Source organism: Mus caroli, chromosome 2 (genome assembly GCF_900094665.2).
Source record: "Mus caroli chromosome 2, CAROLI_EIJ_v1.1, whole genome shotgun sequence".
NCBI classification, from domain to species: domain Eukaryota; kingdom Metazoa; phylum Chordata; class Mammalia; order Rodentia; family Muridae; genus Mus; species Mus caroli.
The window spans coordinates 107,034,105-107,055,349 of NC_034571.1; the positions used below are offsets into that span (position 1 = coordinate 107,034,105).

The following is a 21,245-nucleotide window of genomic DNA, read 5'->3' on the forward strand; positions in this document are numbered from 1 at the left end:
GCTTCAGCAACAAGGCCTTCTATGGCTATTTCTGTGACAGGGCTTCTCTAGGACTGCTGCACAATCCCACCCTAAGTGGTATGCACTGAACAGGTCCTGTCAAGGTATGGGACAAGACTCAGCCAGAGCCTGGGAGATAACGCATGGCTTACAGATCGTGCATCTTAAAAGCTAACTATTAGCTTTGACTATACAGTAAACTTCATTAATTAGAAAGAGGAAAAATGGTTCTAGCACTTTGTTTTATTGCATTTATTCAAGGGAAGAACAAATTAACATTCTTCCCAAATCAATAGGTCAACAAATATTTGGCATATTGTACAAGCTACCACTATTTATAAATTCCAAAACCACTGTTAAACCATTCCAGAAGAATAAACTGTAGTACTACTAAAAATAAATAAAGCTGCAAATTAATCTGGAGGTTCCTCAGAAAATTGGAAACAGATCTACCTGAAGACCCAACTATACCACTCTTGGAAATATACCCAAAAGATGGCCCTCCATGCCACAGGGGCATGTGTTCCACTATGTTCATAGCAGTCTTATTTGTGATAGCCAGAAGCTGGAAACAACCTAGATGTCCCGAGACAGAAGAATGGATACAGAAAACGTAGTTCATTTATACATCGGAATACTACTCAGCTATTAAGAATGAGGACATCCTGACTTTTGCAGGCAAATGGATGGAACTAGAAAATATCATCCTGAGTGAGGTAACTCAGACCCAAAAGGACATGCGGACATGCATGGTATGTACTCACTAATAAGTGGATATTAGCCAAAAAAAAAAGCCAAAACAACAACAACAAAATAAAACAAACAAACAAAAAAAAACCATATACAGAACACACAAGATACAGGCCACAGAATTCAAAAGGCTCAACAAGCTGAAGAGCCCAAGTGAGGGTGCCTCAGTCCCACTTGGGAGAGAGAAGAAAGCAATCACAAGTGGGGAGGGAGAGAGGGACTTGGGAGGAAAAGTGGTTGGGGGGGTGCAGGATGCGGGGTCCTGATCTGGTATTTATTGGGTGAGGGAAAAGGACTGAAGCTCTGAGGGCCAGCAGAAAGAATGTAAACAAACAACCTCAGGAAATAGGAGGTTGGGGGGACCCCCACCCCCAGAGTACACCAGAGACCTGGGAGGTGAGAGACAGGGAGGGACCTTTGATGAAATGCCAGACAGTAGGGATAGGGAACTTATAGAGCCCACCTCCAGCAGGAAGACAGGACATAAAGTGAGGGATGGGGTTGCCATGCCACAGTCACACCTCTGACCCACAATTGTTCCTGTCTGAAAGAGCTACAGGGATGGAAAAAGAGAGAAGCCAGAGGAAAAGAAGATTCAGTGACAGGCCTAAAGTGGGATCCAGGTCAAGGAAGAGGTCCCAAGGCCTGACACTATTACTGAGGCTATGGGGCACTCACAAAAAGGGACCTAGCATGACTGCCCTCCAAAAGACCCAACAAGCAGCTGAAAGAGTCAGATGCAGATATTTGCACCCAACCAATGGACAGAATTAGCTGACCCCTGTTGTTGAATTAGGGAAGGCTGAAAGAAACTGAGGAGAAGTGCGATCCTGCAGGAGGACCAGGAGTCTTAATTAATCTGGACCCCCAAGATCTCTCAAACACTGGACCACCAAACAGACAGCATACACCAGCTGATCTGAGGCCCCCAACACACATACAGTGGAGGACTTCTGAGTCTTTGTTCATTCAGAAATGATGCACCTAACCCTCAAGAGACTGGAGGCCCCAGGGAGTTTAGAGGTCAGATGGGATGGAGAGTGGGGGCATCCATGGAGACCGGGTGTGGTGGGGAGGAGGTGTGGGATGTGGAGCAGTTGCAAGGTGGGAGAGGAGGGGCGGGGAATAGAATATGGAGTGTAAAAAATGAATTACAAATAAAGTTAAATTAAAAAAAAATAACAAAATGACTTACAATATAAAAACTGTAGTGCATGGTAAACCAAGATTTCTAAAGATCATTGGTAGATTCTGAGAATCTTTCTCCAGGTTTAGAGGAGAGCAATTTTACCATGAGTTGGGACGCTCTGAGAGTTACTGGTCACATTTTATGCCAGAGCTAAGAAAGCATACTCACTCTTCAGTGTTTCTGCCACCCTCAGAAGGATTAACACAGCACACAATGATCCTTTATAAACAGATTTACATGTAGCCTTACAGGTATGTAAACCCAATAAGGTACTAATGTATGTTAGATCTCTGTGTCTGAGTAGACCCAATCTACTGAATAAGGAAATTACTGAGAAGTGTTAATGCTTTTAATCTCAAAATACAAAGTTCTGGGTATGGGCATGTGAATGCACACAGACAGAGAGACAGACAGACAGACACAGACAAAGCGTCAATTACCTGATTGGAATGAGTAACAATTAAAGTCCTCTGTTCTGGGAAATTGTGGTAAATGTTGGATATGATCTGGACTGCAACATCTGTTTTTCCTGTACCAGGTGGGCCCACAACCTATAAAACGACAAACACGTATCAAACACTAAGCTATTATGTTATTAGAAAATAGAAATAAAAAACTTAGGAAAAAAAATAAGTGGACGCAGTAATGTAACAAACAGGACAGAGAACCCAATCTCAGAAACTCATACATCTATGGAAGAACACCAAGAAGTCATGTCATCGACTTCTGAGAAAAAAACGTGCACAGAAAAAGTGATTAAAGGCTGAAACAGGTAAGTCTCAAAAATCCTCTTCAGAAAAAAACTCACTTCAGACAAACAAAACAAAATCATTAAAAAAACAAACAAACAAACAAAAAAAACAAGCAAAGTTGAAATGATGAAAAAGAAATATCGCATACTCGTATGTACTCTTCAGTATCTATCCTTGTATCTATACTCTTCAGTATATGTGTGCCTGTAGGCATACTCTTCAGTGTATACGTACTTATATGAATACTCTTCAGTGTATGTATCCTCACATGTCTACTCTTCGGTATGTGTGTACTCGTATTTATACTCTTCTATGTGTGCATACTCGTATGCGTACTCTTGTATGTGTACTCTTCAGTGTGTGCATATTCATTTGTATACGCTTCAGTTTGTGTGTACTCCGATGTAGACTCTCCAGCATATACATCTTCATATATGTACTCTTTAGTATATACATAGTCTTGGACTCTAACAGATTTAGACTCAAGAAAACAACTGAAAGTAAGAGAAACATTTCCACGAACTTGGAAATTAAACAGGTTCAAGGCAGAACTTTCTCTGTAGAGGGTCAGTGAGTAAACATTATAGACTTTGCTAGCCAAAAATCTGCTGCAAATACTTCTGTGGCTACAGCAAAAGGGGGACAGGTGGCATAACTAATGGCCACAGCTTACTGCTGAGTGTCTGAACTTCGATGAGCAGCTCTATCTCCTCATACACACAGCGCTGCAATCACTTAAAGAGCCACAAAGCATACAGTTGGTTTTGCTTACCATAGTGAGTCCAGGCTGCATTCCGGCCCGGATCGCCTCTATCTGTGTATGAGTGAACTGGATTGTATTACTGCAATAGACGGTTAAATACAAGACGGTTAGAAATGCAGTAAGATGGCATCCAGTGCAGACTCACGTAGCCACGACCAGCTCAAACATCCATGGGTACTCATTCCACAGCCCTCTGCTACATTCACCCTGCGGTTCCCATCCATGTCTCAAACACAGAATGAGGCTTATGGAGAGAGCAGTGTTCCCAATACACTTAGTCTATATTTTAGGCCTATGCAGCCAGCAGAAGTTCTAGTCCCAAATGCACTGCCCCTGTAGTCCCACACACTCAAACAAAGGCCACAGTTACCCAGGAGCTCCATGCCTATGTGCCAGTAGCTGTGTAATGTGGACTTTTCCGTGCCAGGAAACATTTCCTTTTGGAATGCAACTATAGAGCAACCTAAAGTTTCCCAACTATTCAGACAATTGATAAACCAAAGGGAAAAAGACCATCCCAAGGCTTTAAAAGACTAAGAGAATTTAAAACCAAGTTTGTAGCTAAGGGAGGCAGTCACATTACCGTTTGGGCTGGTTGTAAGGATAAGGGCCTCTATTAGGAATAACATGAGGTTCCACAATTAAGGTCTTCGCTTCTTCTGTGTCATCTTCTTCCCCGTCTGCATCTTTTCTTTTCTTCCCCTTTCCACTTCTTACTGGGAACGTTATTCTACAAAAGCAAAACCCCCATTTATTTTTAAAATAAGAAATGGACCAGACCACATCGGGTACTGGAGCAGGGAAGGGGAATGGACATGAGGTCCCATCCCTAACCTACAAGTTATCTCCAATTGTCAACCACTTCAAAAGGAAAAATCAGTTTTCTCCAACTGAGTCCCACTGGGTATAGATAGAAACCTGACTCACCCAGCAGTGGATGGTCTCTACAAAACAAATTCAATGATAATTCTGGGGATTTCTTTTCTCATAATGCTTTATTTTGGGCTTTTTTTTTTTTAATTTATTGGTCTTTTGCTTTTACATATGATTCTGATTTTGTGTTTTTATGAGATGTGCACGCACATATGTGTGTGATGTATTTCATGCTTTTTCCTTTTTTTTTATTTGTTTTTTCAAGGTAGGTAGGGAGAGAGGAGGCATAGAGCTAGAAGGGTAGGGAGGCTCTGGAGAAGATGAGGGAAGGGAGAATGTGAGCAGAGCAAATTGCAAGAAAAATTTAACTTTCAATAAAAAAGAAAGAACTACTATCTCGTGTATGAAATTGTGTGGCGAACAGATGAGTAAGAAATATTTGTGATTTATCTCTATATAAACTTTGAAATAAAAGTACATTTACAATTACTAAAATGGGTGTTAAGTCTTCCCTCTGGGGGAAAACGCCATCCAACTAATGGATAAATCAAAGAAACATTAAGTATCTGTCATATGCAATGTAAAGTGCTTTATTCATTCTCATTTAGTAAGAAGACTTCAGGAGACAGGTTTCAAAGAACACAGCCAGAGAGAAAAGCCTTCCCCAAAGAAATAAGGAACCGCAGAGTCCACATACAAACAGCCAAGGCAGACACAGAGACAACCGAGAAAAGGAGAGACAGACACTCTGAAGTCGTGTGTGGCAATGCAGGCAAGAGGTTCTTAGTCTGGGGTTTTCAATAAATTTCCTAAAATTAAGCCAAAAAAGTTAACTCTCTTTCTGTGTACTTTTCCCAATCTTCTTTCCCATTCTTAAAGTATAGACAGAGCCAAAAGTTGCCTAGAACTAAAGTGGTGAGGAAGCTCCCTTACTCGTAGGCAGAAGCACGCACTTCTCAAGCTAGGGAGTAAATGGCTCTATCTAGCAAAAGCATCTGAGAGTTCAAAAAATATACCACCATAGAAACCTAAAAAGGTCCAGCGACAGGCCCAAAAGTGGGATCCAGCTCAAGGGGAGGTCCCAAGGCCTGACAGTACTACCGAGGCTATGAAGCGCTCACAAAAAGGGACTTAGCATGACCACACTCCAATAAGTAGCTGAAAAGAGTCAGATGCAGATATTTGCACCCAACTAATGGACAGAGCTGTTGACCCCTGTGATTGAATCAGGGAAAAGCTGGAAGAAGCTGAGGAGGAGGGGGACCCTGTAGGAGGACCAGCAGTCTCTAACCTGGACCCCTGAGATCTCTCAACCACTGGACCACCAACCAGGCAGCATACACCAGCTGATATGAGGCCCCCTATACGCATACAGCAGAGGACTGCTGGGTCTGTGCTCAATCAGAGATGATACACCTAACCCTTGAAAGACAGGGAGTTTAGAGGTCTGGTTGGGTGGGGGGTGGACATTCTCGTGGAGACGGGGGTGGGGGTGGGGAGGAGGTGTGGGATGTAGAACAGGAGTTTAAAATAAATAAACGATTAAATAAAAAACCAAAACAAACAAAAGAAACCTAAGGGCCTAGAGGAGCAGTAATTAGGAGGGACAAAGACTGTTCTTAGAAGAGTCTATGCTGCTGAAGAGTTATGACAATACAGACACAGAAAACCCAGGAGACAAGAGTGCTTTTGTAATAAACAGAATTAGAGATGAAAGGAGGAAGACGAGGTGTGGCTATTATGAAAACTATGTTGGAAGCATACTAAGTCACTGCATGGATTTAATGGGTCTGTGGAAGGTGCGTGCTCTGGCTTCCAGCTAAAGAAGGAAGATCTGAACTCGCCCAAGGGCATCTTGGTGTACAGCTTCCGAGGCTTATGAACAAACTCTGGAAGCAGCCAATGGCTCCACGCACCTCACTTTACTCCTACTTAAGAGCTAAAGCCACTTGACATTAACATAACTGTTTTGAATTCATACTGCATATCCACAATTTGAAACATGAAATTGAAAATACTCTACAATCTTAAACATTTGCGATACTCAAACAATTCTCAAAACATTTTGAATTTTGGAACATTTTGGCTTTCGGACTTTCAGATTAGGAATATCCAACTGGTGATATCTGTGGAAATATTTCAAAATCCAAAAAAAACCTCCAAACTTACAATATCTCTGGTAGCAAACATTTTAAACAAAGGGTACTCAACCTGTATTTAAAACCTGTATGAGGCAGGCAGAGTTGAAAGAAAACTTTTAGCTTCTTAAAATCAAAATGAAGTTCCACCTCACATGCCTGTATGGTGGTAGTTTGGGAACACACTAGACTACGTGTGAGATGTACAGGCATATTTCCTTAGTCAGCTACTATATTTACACAGTTCTTTCCAAATCACAGACACTTACTGATCTCTTTTGAGACATGAAGCTACTTTTAATGTAGTCTTAAAAATAGCTTCTGCAATAAGAGTCAGGAATAGATTCAAATATAATAGTCTTATCCCAGTGATTATTACAGCAAAGCTAAGGACTGCCAAAATGAAATCCAGACACAATGCTTAAAACTCACTTAGTCACCAGTGCTGATTCTAGGACAGACAGACTAAGCCTGGCTGCCAAGAGCAGATCCATTCTGACTTTACCTGAAAGGGGGGATTTGGAGGGCTGGGTCACTCACAGTCACTTTGACATTATGACCAGGAAAGCTGGCCTTTAAATGTTCAATGGAGAGAAAAGTGTCATTGAAATCCAGGGTGGCAATCTGATTGGGCATTTTTGAATAATGGGCACTACTTGGGTCCCCATAGCCCAAAATGATGTCATGCAGCCAGTCCGGTACCACGCAGTCAGTATTCATCAGATTCCGAATAGTCTCCAACACAGCCTGGCAGTAAAGAGACAGAAAAGTATCGTGTCAGTAGACATCTCGGACACTGGCACTTCCCTGGAATGCAGAGCTGACGGCACTGATCCGGAATGCCCATGTGTTTCAAGGCAAGAAGCTATTTTCTGCTGACAGGTGCTTGGCAAAACTGAACCAACAGCTATATTTTCAGTTGATACCATAGACTGAGTCAAACAAAAGAACTAAGTTAGTAAGCACAGTTTATCCACTAAGAATTCGTTTAGATAGAATGACATAAATAAGCTTGCCACTTGACTCCTATTGAACAGGATAAAAATAAGATTCATGTCAACCCAATACCAAAAAAAAAAAAAAAAAAGATAAAGAAAGTTACAAAACAGGCCCTGAAAAACAAATGCTTCCTTATAAACTCGAGTTTTTCTCTCTGCATACATAGTGTATAGCTATAGCTGTTTGGTGAAATGCAGTACAATTTATAAATTTATAAAAGTCAGCATGGGTAGAAAGAAATAAACAAGCAAACACATTGATAAGAGTGTCAAACAATATAGAGAAGAACTGGTTCTACAATGAACGGATTCTATAGGAGTTAGCACATTTCTGCCAAAAGGAATTAACAGAGCCGAGAACAATTTTTTAAGAATATTCAAAAACCATTCTGATAAAGTAACAAATCCTAACATGTAAACTAGGAGGCAAGGCCTAATCTCAAAGAACACAGCAACCAAATCAATGTTTCTAAAACTCAGGATCCTAGCACAATTGAAGTAAGGGATAGGTGAGTGATTGACAGACGGACAAGCACATCCACGGAACACAAATGAAGAAGAGGAGAGCTCTGGATGGAAGGGAATCTTATATAAACCACGTAGAGGTGAAGGAAGGCACAGACCATGACAAGAAGCAGCAGAATGTGACAATTAGTAAAGAATTTTACACAATTCAGTGGACTCCACCAGAGGAGGTGTGAGCAGTGGGGGATGGACTTGATATTAGGAAAAGCTTCAAGGAGGAAGGTGGCATTTTACTTTAGTGCAACAAAGAATTTCCGATTTATTTAATCATTAATGGGTAGTTTTGGAAATGTTCTAAGTAGCAGAATAAAAGCATCAGTGTTCAAGAGAATTAGAAAATATCTATCAACAGGACTGTGAAGACAGTAGAGAAAGGTAGCCACCCCAACGGTCCAGGCAAGAACTGGAAGATCCAGGTTAGAACCGCTGCACTACCTGGAAATACAACTGCAGCAGGGGAACAAGTGAGGATTCTACCAAGAAACAGCAAACACACAGTACGGGCAGCTCCTGCTCTCTACACCAGGACCTGAATGCCTCCTTTAATTCCCTTAAAAAGTCATGTTTGGCACCTGCTAACCTTTGATGGTAATTATTTCTATTTCGTTCTTGATTAACGTTTAGGTATAAACTGTGTCTTACTCACCTCTACAACTCCCAGATAACTAAGCACAGCATCACTCACTCACAACAGAGACAGTGATTAGAATGGCAAAGAAAGGAATCCTCTGTAGACTTCAGTTATGTGCCCAAGAGTCATTTATTGAAAAGTAACTGTGAGACCAGCCTAGCTCCTGTACAACCTGGAAACAGAGCTCTCTGAAGTGACACTTAAACTGAGTTGCTTGTGTCAAGTGGAGGAACAAACCATAAATATACCTGAGGAAAAACATTTAGAGGAATAGTGTAAAGTCTAATCTAAAGAACAAGGTGGCCTCTCTGTCTTCTCTCCCCTGGGAGCAGCTCTCCTGCCTTGGCCTCTCACCCCTTAAAATGGATGTCTGTTCCAAGTTCATCTCTACCTGCTCCCAGATCAGGAGCACCTCTCAGCTGCTGAGCCATCCACTGTCTGCAGTGGAGCTGAAGAAACCACGGATGCCAACAGATGAGGGCCTCAGCAGCTTGGCCCGGTGGCCTCTGACCTCTCTTATCCCTAGTCACAGCTTCCAAAACAGCATCATTTCAAGGGACATTGACCCAGCTGCCAAGTTCACTGGAGCTGCAGGTGCTACAGTTGGGGTGGCTGGCTCTGCAGCAGGGATGGGGACTGTTTTGGGGAGTCTCATCATAGGCTGTACCAGGAACCCTTCTCTGAAGCAACAACTCATTTACGTGATTCTGGGCTTTACTCTCTCAGAGGCCAAGGGGCTCTTTGCCTAATGGTGGCCTTTCTCATCCTCTTCGCCATGTGAAGCAGTCGTCTCCACTTCCACCTCCCATGGTTCTTTCGTGTCTTGTCTGCCCTGTATGGTTCTTTTCCTTACCTTCCCAAGAAGTCTGGATAAAGTGCATGGCTCAGGGTTTGACAGAGAGAAGACAAATACATACTGTATTAATAAGAAAAAGAAAAAAGGGCTGGTGAGATGGCTCAGTGGGTAAGAGCACCCGACTGCTCTTCCGAAGGTCCGAAGTTCAAATCCCAGCAACCACATGGTGGCTCACAACCATCCATAATGAGATCTGACTCCCTCTTCTGGAGTGTCTGAAGACAGCTACAATACAGTGTACTTACATATAATAATAAAAAAAAATAAATCTTAAAAAAAAGAAAAAAAGAAAAAGAAAAAAAAGAACAGGGTGTGTGACCAATGTGGCTACAGTGAGGTGAGGAAGGAAATGGAGGCCATGATAGGAATACCATGGCAGATGATAACATAACAACAGTGTCTCAGATACTTAAACACTCTTCCATGTGAAGAGAAACCATTAAAGAGTGTAGAACGGGGGCACCGAAAGACAATGGACATCTTGAAAGAACGGCACGGAGGCTATAGAGAGAGTAATGCACAGTAGGAGCACAGAGGAAGGGAAGCAGGGGCAAGAAATGAGGGTGTCTCAGTGTGGCGCGGGCGGTGGTGGCGAGCCACTTGGTACTGACACATACTCGTGAGTGGGAGGGAAAGAAGTCAGGGACTCCTCCATTGCACTTGTCTTCAGTAAGACAAGAGACGGACAGTAAACTCCTGTTTCTGAGAGCTTCTAATTTCTCATACACAGCAACAGCATGGAAATGCAAGGGATAGGACTGGATAAATGATGTGGCATGGGGAAAAGCAAAGAAAGGCACCCTGCAAAAAGGAGGTGTCCCCAATGTTAAGACAACTTCAAATAATAGTGCTGCTCGTAGTCCCCCATGAGCCTCGTATGTGACCACAGGACAGGTACTGTCAGATCTACCTTTACAAAAACACTTCTTCTATGAAGGGCAACACTAGAAGCCCCAGTGTGTCCCTGAGAGAAGTGTGTCAATACATTCACTGCATCAGAGGATCAATCATTCAGCATGATGAATCTGCCTTCTAAAGACGTCCGGAGTGCACCTACATTTGACTTACAAAAGAAGAGCCAGTAAGTGAAAGAGCAGTACTCTTCCTCAGCTCGCTCTGGGCTTTAAAAAGCCCTGTACAAAGGCGCTGACCGTCAAAGCAGAACCTGAATTCATCCATGAATTTCTAATTTCTTCAAAAGCCAGAACAGATTCCGCAGCTGGTTTTAAGTGTCATATGTAATCAGTATGCTATGAATTTAAGACTGAAGTTAATATTCACTGCAACCCCTCTCCCCAGCACGTATATGGTCCTCTTTTGGATTTCATTTCTAGGGTATAAGGAGTTTTAGCTGCAGAACTGAACATCACCTTGAAGTTATTCTCCTTCGGTTTCCTCCTCATTATGACATTGAAAGTGTCATACACATCTTCGGCTCCGTTTTGTATAGTATTGGTCATATCCTGTTGATACTGGTTTGGATCCAAAAATACTCGAAATGTCCTTGACTCTCCTCTAAGATTGGGTCTGGGTTCAGGTCCTAAATATTTTTAAAGAATTTGTTAAGTGAAACATGTATTTTTTTTTTTAACTAACTATAAAAGCAAGTTAAAAGTTTTTCCTTCATAGAAACGGCAAGCCACTGAACTCAACTCACTTCCAATACCCCCATGACTGAACTGTCCTATACTTAGACACTTCAGACTCAAAGTTAAAAGTATATTCCTGCTTTCCTAAATTCTTTTTTTCTCTTCTTTTCTTTTTTCTTTTCTTTCTTTTGTTTTTTTTGTATAGCCCTGGGTGTCCTGGAACTCAGTTTGTAGACCAGGCTGGCCTCAAACTTAGAAATCCACCTGCCTCTGCCTCCCAAATGCGGAGATTAAAGGCGTGCACCACCACTGCCTGGCTTATCATTTCTTACAACTCTGTCCTATGCTGATAAAATTGCACACAATGTAACCAATGCTGATGCTCCTATGGCAGGCATGCTTGGTGGTCAAATGCCCTTTCTCCCAGTCCCTATTAGTGACTCACGTGTGAGCACACATCAAGTATTTTTTAGACTAAGCACACATGAGTTGTGCAGCAGATGTGTGTCTTATTTTAGGAATTAAGAAGTAGCCTTTCTATTTCTTAATTGGACGGTGGGTTTATTACTTTTCTCAACATTCCAGTTTCTACCTAACATCAGCAGTTGGAAAGGATTTCACATACAGGAAATGTGAGAGGAGGAACACTGGGAAGCTCAGCGGCCTCAGCTGTCTGTCTCTCTGTCTGTCTGTCTGCCTGCCTGCCTCCTTCCCTCCCTTCCTTTGCTGCGGTCTAACTTGGGTCTCATTTTGTGGCACAATGCTTATCCCCCCTAGCCTTCATTTCCTTCTGTTTCCTTAAACACTACAATTGAATAGCTGAATTAAGTATCAGCAGTCTAACAATAGCCTGAGCTCAAAATTACAAGTGAAGTGAATTCAAGTTTTAAGGGAAATCCAGTCACCAAACTGTGAAAGAAGCATGAGCCATCAGGAGTGCCAACGAGATAGTGTGTGCTCTGTAAAAGAGTCAAGACAGACCAATAATTGCAGATATCCCAGTAATACCAAGAAGAGTAAACTGACCCCACGAAACAGCTTTTAAAGCTATTCATTTGTTGGTATGCTCTATGTTGTATATGTGTGTGTATATGGGCATGTTAGGAGTATGTGTATATGTGTATGTATGTATGTATGTATGCCAGAAGGATTATATGTGTGTTTGCTACCATGCCTGGCATGCTTAGAAATATTAAAAATCTTGTCTTGGAAAATTCAATACATTTAACAGTTTTTTGTTTTCCTTTTCTTTTTCAGTGCTGGGGAGTCAAACCTAAGGTGTAGGTACACTGCACATGTCCGGCCAGTGCCCTATCACCGTAGATATCAGCTAGTCTACAGCTGTAAAGTAAGTACCTTACACATGATTGTCTGTGTTTACTACATAAAACAACCCAAAGTTTTACCAAGTACGCCAGCACAGAAACGTGTCATTCTCTCACACACGGGTGGGTCACCGTACCGTCTTCGATGACTCGCCCTTTGTCATCCAGCATGCCCTGGATTTCACAGCCTCTGACATACACCAGACCAACTTGCTCAATAAAAGGTCTCCTCCTGTCAAACTTAGTGCCGTAAGGTTTCGTGGGACGCACAGTAATTAAAAAGCATACATCGTGCTTGCGAAGACCTAGTAAAACATAAAGACATTTTTACTTAGTAGAATTACATTGTTTTTGATCTTTGGCTGGCAAATTCTTAACTTTTTTAAAGGAGAGGAGATTTTAAAAAACATTAAAAATAAAAGAGATGACCAATAATATATTTTGTATTAGAACATAATTATGCTTCCTATAGTTTTTTTTTTTTTTGGTTTTCCGAGACAGGGTTTCTCTGTGTAGCCCTGGCTGTCCTGGCACTCACTTTGTAGACCAGGCTGGCCTCGAACTCAGAAATCCGCCTGCCTCTGCCTCTCAAGTGCTGGGATTAAAGGCGTGCGCCACCACGCCCGGCTTCCTATAGTTTTTAATAGTCAATATTTCATAGCAGTAATTAAAAGGAAGATATTCTTATATTAAAATTAGAAGCCTGTATCATGAATTAATTACTGAGTAAGACTTTCAAGTCATGTTACTGATCCAAAATTGGACGTTCATCACCATTCTTATTTTTAATTCTTATTAAATAACTGAAAATATGGCTGGCATATAACTCATAGTCATCAAGTTTCTACCATCGTTTAGGTTATCTATCAGTGTCATCCCAAACAGCCTGAGTGCACTGTCCTAAAACAGGTTAGCCCAAGAATAACTCATCAAAGCACAGGAGTGTTAGCCACAGATGTTCACCCACGGAATATGGCTCAGCATATGTTTCAGTCAGCAAAATCTTTCTGAGTGAACGTCAAGGGGCAAGATACTGGTGTCAGAACCCAAAGCTGCTCTGGCTTTCTAGCTTCCTCAGTAACACTGACACAGAAATTAAAGTGTTAGTGACACTTACCTCATGGAAGCTTCATCCTTGTTTCTTCCCAAGCTATTTTTACCATTATGTTACAGAAATGAAATTTATATAGTCTGTCTGCTTATAATATTGGAAAAAGAATACACAGCTAGATTAAGACACCAATGTCAGTGTGTGGCTAATAGGATTGGAGACATCATGGCTCTCTGTAGTGAGTATACGTAAGTTTCTAGGAGTAATAAATACAATACCCTCCCTAGCAATCAATGACTTCTCAAGGTGCAGCGATCAGAAAGGCGCACAATGCTCTAAGCGTAGAAGGCAACAGACTGGAGCACATAGAAGCCATAAAGGACTCAAAACAATCTGTCACAAATGATACCCACCAAAGCAGCCATTTGACAAACACTTGGCCAATTTCATTGCTGGGTTCCTTTAGAATTCCCTTTTAAGTCTAACACATGCTCCTCATGGTTACTGCTATGCGGGGAGCTATTATTTCTGAAAACTGATCCCTTTCCTTCTGGCATTTGAAGAAGGTGGCAGGAGATTAAATATCCTGGCTGTATCTCTCACCACACGGCAGCAAGGGAGAACAGTCCCTTAGACAGCTGGGAACGGTGTGGTGTGTGTGTGTGTGTGTGTGTGTGTGTGTGTGTGTGAGTGTGTATGTAATGATGCAAAGTGCCCACTGCAGGTTGGTCCAGAGCCAGCTCTTACACAGATGTTAGCCAAGTTTTAACTCTTTCTCACTTAGCACTTTAGAACATTGCTTCTCAAAAAGCTAATTATGATGCACAACTGTCATTGCTAAAAACTTAGGCAGTAAGGAAAAACCCAAGGAAAACAACTGGTTTACTTTCTTGTCAATTATCATCCAATCTCAAGGAAATCTAGTTTCAGTGATCCCATCCACCTTCCTTCTTATGGTAAGGCAAACTGTCCTCCGGAGCGGCTTCACTCTGCGTCTCCTCACCAGATTCTCCATGCATTCTCCGTGACGCGCATGCATCTCTTTTCTACTCTGGCTGCTCTCGTCTTTTCAGAATATGACTATCTCCATTTACACTGCAAGTGTGTATAAGTTATATATGATTCTCCTCTAGGGCACACTGATGTCTTTATGTTGATCTACAAATCTAGCAAGCGCTCTACTAATCTAACAGTTTCTTCTTAGTTTGCTTTGCAAACCGCAATCTTTAGAATACTCTGACAGTGTTATAGGTATTGAGATACTTAAAATACTCTGGCTCAATTCTTAGTATTTACATGTAATTACAAAGACTACTACAGTGCTTTCAATTAAATTTTAAGAATAAAATGGAATAAGGATAGTATTTAGTAAAAGTACTCAACCAATGCTCTAAATGAAAAGCTATAAATCACAGAGGCAAAAGATGGCATCACTTTTGAACTGCCAAGTTACCTTCCCACTCATCCTTGATGTGGTCTCTGACATTCAGATTGATGGTGACATCTGCACGAACGCGGGTTGGCCAGTTTTCACCAATGTTGGGTTTGGCAACCTCGACTACGGTGAAAGCCACAATGGGCTGGGCCATCCGTGCCCAACCACCGAACACTACGCCACCATACTCAGACTGCCTGAAATCCAAAGCAGTGCATGATTACACAAACAAGAACTTTACAGCTTTACACAGGACAGCGTGGGAGAGTACATGTTTAGCTCACAGTGAAGTCTTGCTAGCACTGGCTATCCTTGATAAGGGTCGTTTCTTCGTCAAGGCTGAATAGTATGCTATATTGTATACGTGACCCACATTTTCTTTACTTGTTCATCTCTACATTGTCACAGGTTGTTTCTCTATCTTGGCTGTCAACAACAGTGCTGCTCTGAGCATGAAGTACAAGTATTTCTTTCAAGACAGTGATTTTAGTTCCTATTAACATATATCCGTAAGTAGGATTACTGCACATGATTCTCTTTTTAATTTGGGGAATGTCTGTGCTGTCTTCTATAATGGCTGTAAAATCATATACTCAACAAAAATGCATAAAGCTTTTATTTTCTTAAATAACCTTGCCAATACTTATCTTCCTTCTTAGCACGATGGTTGACTAGCTAGTGGCTGGATCTCCATTTCCCAGATGATTACAGGCCTGAGCACCGCTTGTTTTTATCTGCTGGCTGCCTTTACATCCTCATTACAAGCATGTCCATTTAGGATGTTTGATTTTTTTTCACATTATTTTTTGTGTTGTCTGTGTCCTTATACCTCTGGCCCTTAAGTTTAACTGACACATGTCACAGTGTTTCCTTGCATGGCACAGCTGTACAGAGGCTTGCCACTTTCATGCACTTCTAGTCCCTATGACTGTATTTTTCTCTTTGTTTCCTCTATTTTGGTGTCAAAATCTAAGACAAAAACCAAAAGCAAAACAAAAGAGTGCTAAGAGCAATGTCATGATAGCTTTTCCTCTGCTTTCTTCCAAAAATGTCATGTCTCAAGACTTAGTTTAATCTGCTTGAATTCATGTTTTACTATCAGGCAGTGATTTTGCAGGCAGATCTAGCTTTCCTCACTGAAAACATTTCTTGCTTCTCTGTGGCTTCTCTGCACAGCTTTCTTCCTGGCCTTTCTGCTGCCTATTTGTGTTTATCCCGGTGTGTGTGGGGGGGTGCTTTTCTTTCTCTTTTCTTGGTTTTTCAAGAGAGGGTTTCTTTGTGTAGCCCTGGCTGTCCTGGAACTCACTTTATAGTTGACCAGGCTGGTCTTGAATGAGAGATCCACCTGCCTCTGCCTCCAGAGGGTTGGTATTTAAGGCACACACCACCATTGATCTGTGTCCTTGTTTTTATGTCTACTGAACTCTGTCTTCATCACAGTAGCTTTGTGATGAAATTTGAATTTGTAATTTGAAATCAGGAAATGCAATGTCTCTAGTTTCACCGTCTCCAACAGAAACTGCTTCAGCTGCTCTCTCGCTCATTTACTGATCGGAATCCCCACTGCTTGGAGAACTGCTCTTTGCTTCTCTTACAGAAGAGAAGGGTCTGCTCCTATGGCATCTCCTCCATTTTCAAGGACAGTCCTACTTACGTTTATTTTATCCTTTTTCTCTCTTAAATAATTTCAACCACTAACATTTTCTCTTTTGTTCTTTGTGCTCTTAGGTTACACTTAAAATACATTTCTAGAACAAGCTATTATTTTAAAAACTTTTAAAAAGCATGCAAGACTCCTCATTGAACTATATACTACCTTAAATCCCTTAAAATATCTTATCACTTAAAAAAGGTCAGAGGGGAAATTAACAAGTAGTGACTACGCCCAGAGAGGCATTCTTATTTAAGTTACTTCAATTTGCATTAAAGATTAACTTTATTATTTTTTTTACATGAAATGGTTTATTTGGAACATAAACTAAGGCAGCACTTTGAAACTTAAAGTTAATTCCAAAACCGACATTCCAAAAGCTTTAAATTACCTGTAATATAAAGATTCTGTGCTATCACTAAGAACTGTCCAATTTTATGACATCAAGGCAAAACTAAGAGTAAAAGTCCTACAGTGCAGGACTTGCTTAGCAAGCTTCGGGTGGCATGACAGTGTGCTGAACCCTCCCTCGAAAAGGAGTCCTGGCACTTCCTCCACTCTAATCACCTTACCCTAGGACAGCTCCTACTGTCCTGGGAACTCAGTCACTGCAAATGTACAATTCAGGAGGATTAGTATTAGATATGCATGTACCACCACAGTCCGCCTTTAGAACATCTGCTTTGTTCCTGAAGAAAGACTTCTAACAGCAGTCCATCTCCCATGACCCCAGGCAGCCTCTACTCTGGTCCCTTCACTTCTTGTTTTCTTACAGACTGAAACATGACCCATCAAGGACAGGCTTCTGCCCCGTGGAAGCACATCATGTTTTACTGCTGTCCCAGTGGCTTCAGCCATGGGAAACACAACTGGAATCGTGACCCAAAACATGTAACACGTAAGAGTGCTTGGGCTTCTTTCCCGCTCTTGTGGTGTGGACCCACACCTACAGAAATCCCTTCAGGGGCATCAGTGCAAAAACTTTAGAAGGGTTTATTATTTCACATATGAACAGATTAACTCCAAAAGTTAACATTTCCTTTCATCTTCCCCCCCCCAAAAAGTAATTAAAATAAAATCCTCTATTAATAGAGAATAAAAACCATGAGTAATTGTTTGTTTTCTTTGCATGTGTGCTTGACATTTAAATTAAATGTACAAGTGAATTCTATTTACTTAAGTACTAGTTAATAAATCCCTATTTTGCAAAATGGCCAAAATTAGGCTCTAAATCTAGACATCTAAGTGCAAGGTAACCATAAATTGTAAAGGAGTTTCTGGATCAAGTGCTCCCACAGGGTCCGAACAATGGGCAATCCTGTCAGCAAGGCTGTGGGCAGGGATGAGCAGCCAGTGGCTATACAAATTTCACAATCCTAGCCTACTTACTGACTCAACTAATTATTAAGTCAAAAATACTTTGTGTTGGGTTTTATAGTCTCATCCAGAATAACTTCTCACATAGTAATTTAAAAAATAGAACTGACTATAAAGTAAAATATGGAAGTGAAAAATAGATCATTACCACAGAGCCTGTGGTCGCTCTCTATGGCTAGGGACACCTAAGGAGGTTCAGACTCCAGAGACTGTCCGACTTTCCGTACAAAGTCAGTATCACGTGTGTATCTCCACTATGCCTGAAAGGTAATGATTCACTTCACAAATAAAGTTTGCTCATTTGTAATCACTTGAAAATTTTTGAAACCATCTACTTAGAAACAGTGAATAAAAAGAATTTACCCAAAGTCACTCAATGGATAAAACTCCAAAATTAACCTTCACAAATCTCATAATGCAACCCCGTCTGCCACAGTTAGAACAAAGGGATTTTCTTAAAGAAACGCTTCAGATAAAGCCAGGACGGTGAGAGTCAAGTTTAAACGGAAAAAGTTCTCAAGTAAAGTGAATAAGTGAATCCTGCCAATGCAGTTGAGTTGCAATGTGCTGCTCATAGAGTGTTCCACACCAGGCTCGGTCCTCCAGCTCACACTTCTGGCTACAGTCACAGGAACAACAGTGGGAGAGCAGCACTCCTGGCTGCTAAACTTCGCCCAAGACCAACAGAGTCTAACCTGCCCTAGTCCAGGACTGCTGAGCCCTCTTTACCCTGTTATTGATCACTACTGATTTTTCTGCTTCCCTGACTAACATGACCTCTTCTCCCTTCTCCCCAGGACCCCTGCCACACCTCCAAGGTACTAAAATACGTATCTTATACGTTAGCCCTTCTGAAGAAAATTCACATTGTAAACATTCTCAAATAGGGGGCATCTTTGGCAGATATCTTCACACTGCTAACATACTGATTTTCCTACCACGCTGTATCAGACACTGCACACACACTTCTTCATTACAGATGGCATCAATGTACTGACCACGGCTTCATTCTGCTGACACTGTCCTCGATGTCTTGTCTAATTTCGTAAGTTGATTCTAAGCGGAAGAGATTAAAGTTCCTCAGGAGATAGTCGTGTAGAGTTAAAAACTGCAAATTCAACTTGGGGAGAGCAAGACAGCCTGGAAAGGAAAACAGCATCAATGGCTGCATTATTCTTTTAATCAACCATCTGGTCTATATCCAAAAACACACTAGCAGCTGGAGAAGCAGCTACTGAGGTCTGTGGAGCAGACACATCTCCACATTTTCCATTTGCACGGACTACACAGGCTATCTTGTGAGAACTGATGTAAGGATACAACTATTCATTCCATGAATCAAATAGCAGCATTTCACAGGCCAGCATGCTTCTTAAATGTTTCCAAAGACATTTAACACTAATACAGATGTTAGTAGCTTCTTGTACCCAATTCAAGCCATCCAAAACCTGACGTGCCTAACACGAGCATAAGCTCACCCTGTGGCAAAACATAGCACAAGAAAGTAAATATGATGATGCTACGTTGTCTAAAGAGAACTCCAAACATGCTTTTTGCTAGGCTTTAGGGGTCAAGGCATTGGTTTTTTTTGTTTGTTTTGTTTTTTTTCAAGACAGGGTTTCTCTGTGCAGCCCCGGCTGTCCTGGAACTCACTTTGTAGACCAGGCTGGCCTTGACCTCAGAAATCCGCCTGCCTCTGCCTCCCTAGTGCTGGGATCAAAGGCGTTGTCTTTATGTCACTCCAGCTCATCTCTTCTGTGACTGAGCAGTCTTAGCATTATTTAGAGATCAAGTACTCAACAGCACTATCAAAGCCACAGTACATTGACCTGACAGATCACATTTCTATACATTATCTCTAGTGCCACTGCAATAAGAGAACTGAAAGACAAGACATGGTGCACCAAATATTCACATTGTTTATATTCGTACACACTGACTTCACTCTGAGTCACTGTCTCGCAGGCATAGGCTGAAGGAAAGGTACTTCATTTTCATTAAAAAACAAAAACCTGTTAGTACCTTGCAACCCTCACTTGAATGAGGCTACATAGACAGGACTGGGTTTCTCATGGCATCTTCATGTAAAGGTTCATACCGTGTTTCCATTAGGTGCCCTCCCTTTGTCTCCCTAGTTGTCCTTCCTGGCCAGCTAGTTCTCCTCCTTCCCCTGTTAGACCAACCTCGGCTTTACTGCATGAATTCAACTAACCTATTTCTCACCTTCCGTAAAATCTCTTCCTCCAGTCTCCTGACCTCTGCTGTCTTGTCCTACACACACACACACACACACACACACACACACACAGATACAACAACTTGTCCTACACATACACACACACACAGATACAACAGACACAGCTACATATAATTTAATTTCCGTGTTCTGGATACGGAAAAGAATAAGCCATGCTTGTCCTTCTGACTCTGGCTTATGCTGTTTAACACAATGGTTTCCAACTGCACACACTTTCTGCGGGTGGATTTCAGGAGAAATTCTAGGAAACTCTTGGAACAGTAGCCATCAAAATAATTGTGACTACTTTAAAGACACCACTAGTGCCATACTACTGGTACATTTAAGCCAAGTTCTCATCTGCAAAAACAGGTACTTTTCAATCAAAGGTGCAGGCTCAATAGCTAGTACAGACACTTGGGAGGTACCCCTAAGCATCTGTTATCAACTGCTGGCGATTGGGTTTTTTTGTTTTTGGTCCTCAGTACCTGGCTTCATAAAGAATTTTAAAAAGGCTCTAGCAGAGCTTTTGAAGGGCATGTCTATCAAACAGTGTATCACAGTGATCAATGAAAGCTACACTTTCTTTACTCTTAAGCCTACTCAAAAACAGCATTGTGGTTTAATAATTATATTTTATAGAGAGAAATACATCCTAGGATAATAAGTCCTTTTGCTAAGTATTCACTCTTTTTTAGCTTCACTCTTTTAATCCTCACTCTCTTCTAGCTTCTAAGTCCACAGAACAGTAATCTACTGTATAGAGGAGACGTGTGTGTGTGTGTGTGTGTGTGTGTATGTGTGTGTCTGTGCATTTTAGCTATGTGTGATGAACCTAAATTCACGTTACACATGAGCTCGGTATTCCCTTGCCTACCTTCCCCAGAATAGTACTCAGTAGGGACGATGTTCTCATCCCATATAATTTTCTCAGTTGGATACAAAGGCATCTGATTCAATTGCTGAATTTGAGAGATGCGGCGTTCGTGGCGAGACACCTAAGGGAAGGAAACAGTGGAGTTACAGTAGAACATGAGTGACACCAGGATCATCAGAACCAGCAGGAGAGAGCTTATCTTCACTGCCATTAGACATGGAGTGAGATA

General features: G+C 41.5%; 1 protein-coding gene and 1 pseudogene across 1 annotated transcript in view; one reads left to right on the forward strand and one right to left on the reverse strand.

The window, feature by feature from the left end:
* Aqr (aquarius intron-binding spliceosomal factor) overlaps positions 1-21,245 on the reverse strand; it is a 76,141-nt gene that overhangs the window by 22,593 nt on the left and 32,303 nt on the right. Inside the window, exons 15-23 of the mRNA XM_021182080.2 lie at positions 21,017-21,137; positions 18,902-19,043; positions 14,894-15,072; positions 12,527-12,694; positions 10,846-11,015; positions 6,971-7,212; positions 4,038-4,184; positions 3,464-3,533; positions 2,380-2,490 (exon numbers count right to left, since the gene is read on the reverse strand). Of these exons, the coding sequence (XP_021037739.1) occupies positions 2,380-2,490; positions 3,464-3,533; positions 4,038-4,184; positions 6,971-7,212; positions 10,846-11,015; positions 12,527-12,694; positions 14,894-15,072; positions 18,902-19,043; positions 21,017-21,137 (1,350 nt within the window). The remainder of the gene's footprint in view (positions 1-2,379; positions 2,491-3,463; positions 3,534-4,037; positions 4,185-6,970; positions 7,213-10,845; positions 11,016-12,526; positions 12,695-14,893; positions 15,073-18,901; positions 19,044-21,016; positions 21,138-21,245) is intronic.
* LOC110309437 lies at positions 8,982-9,368 on the forward strand (annotated as a pseudogene).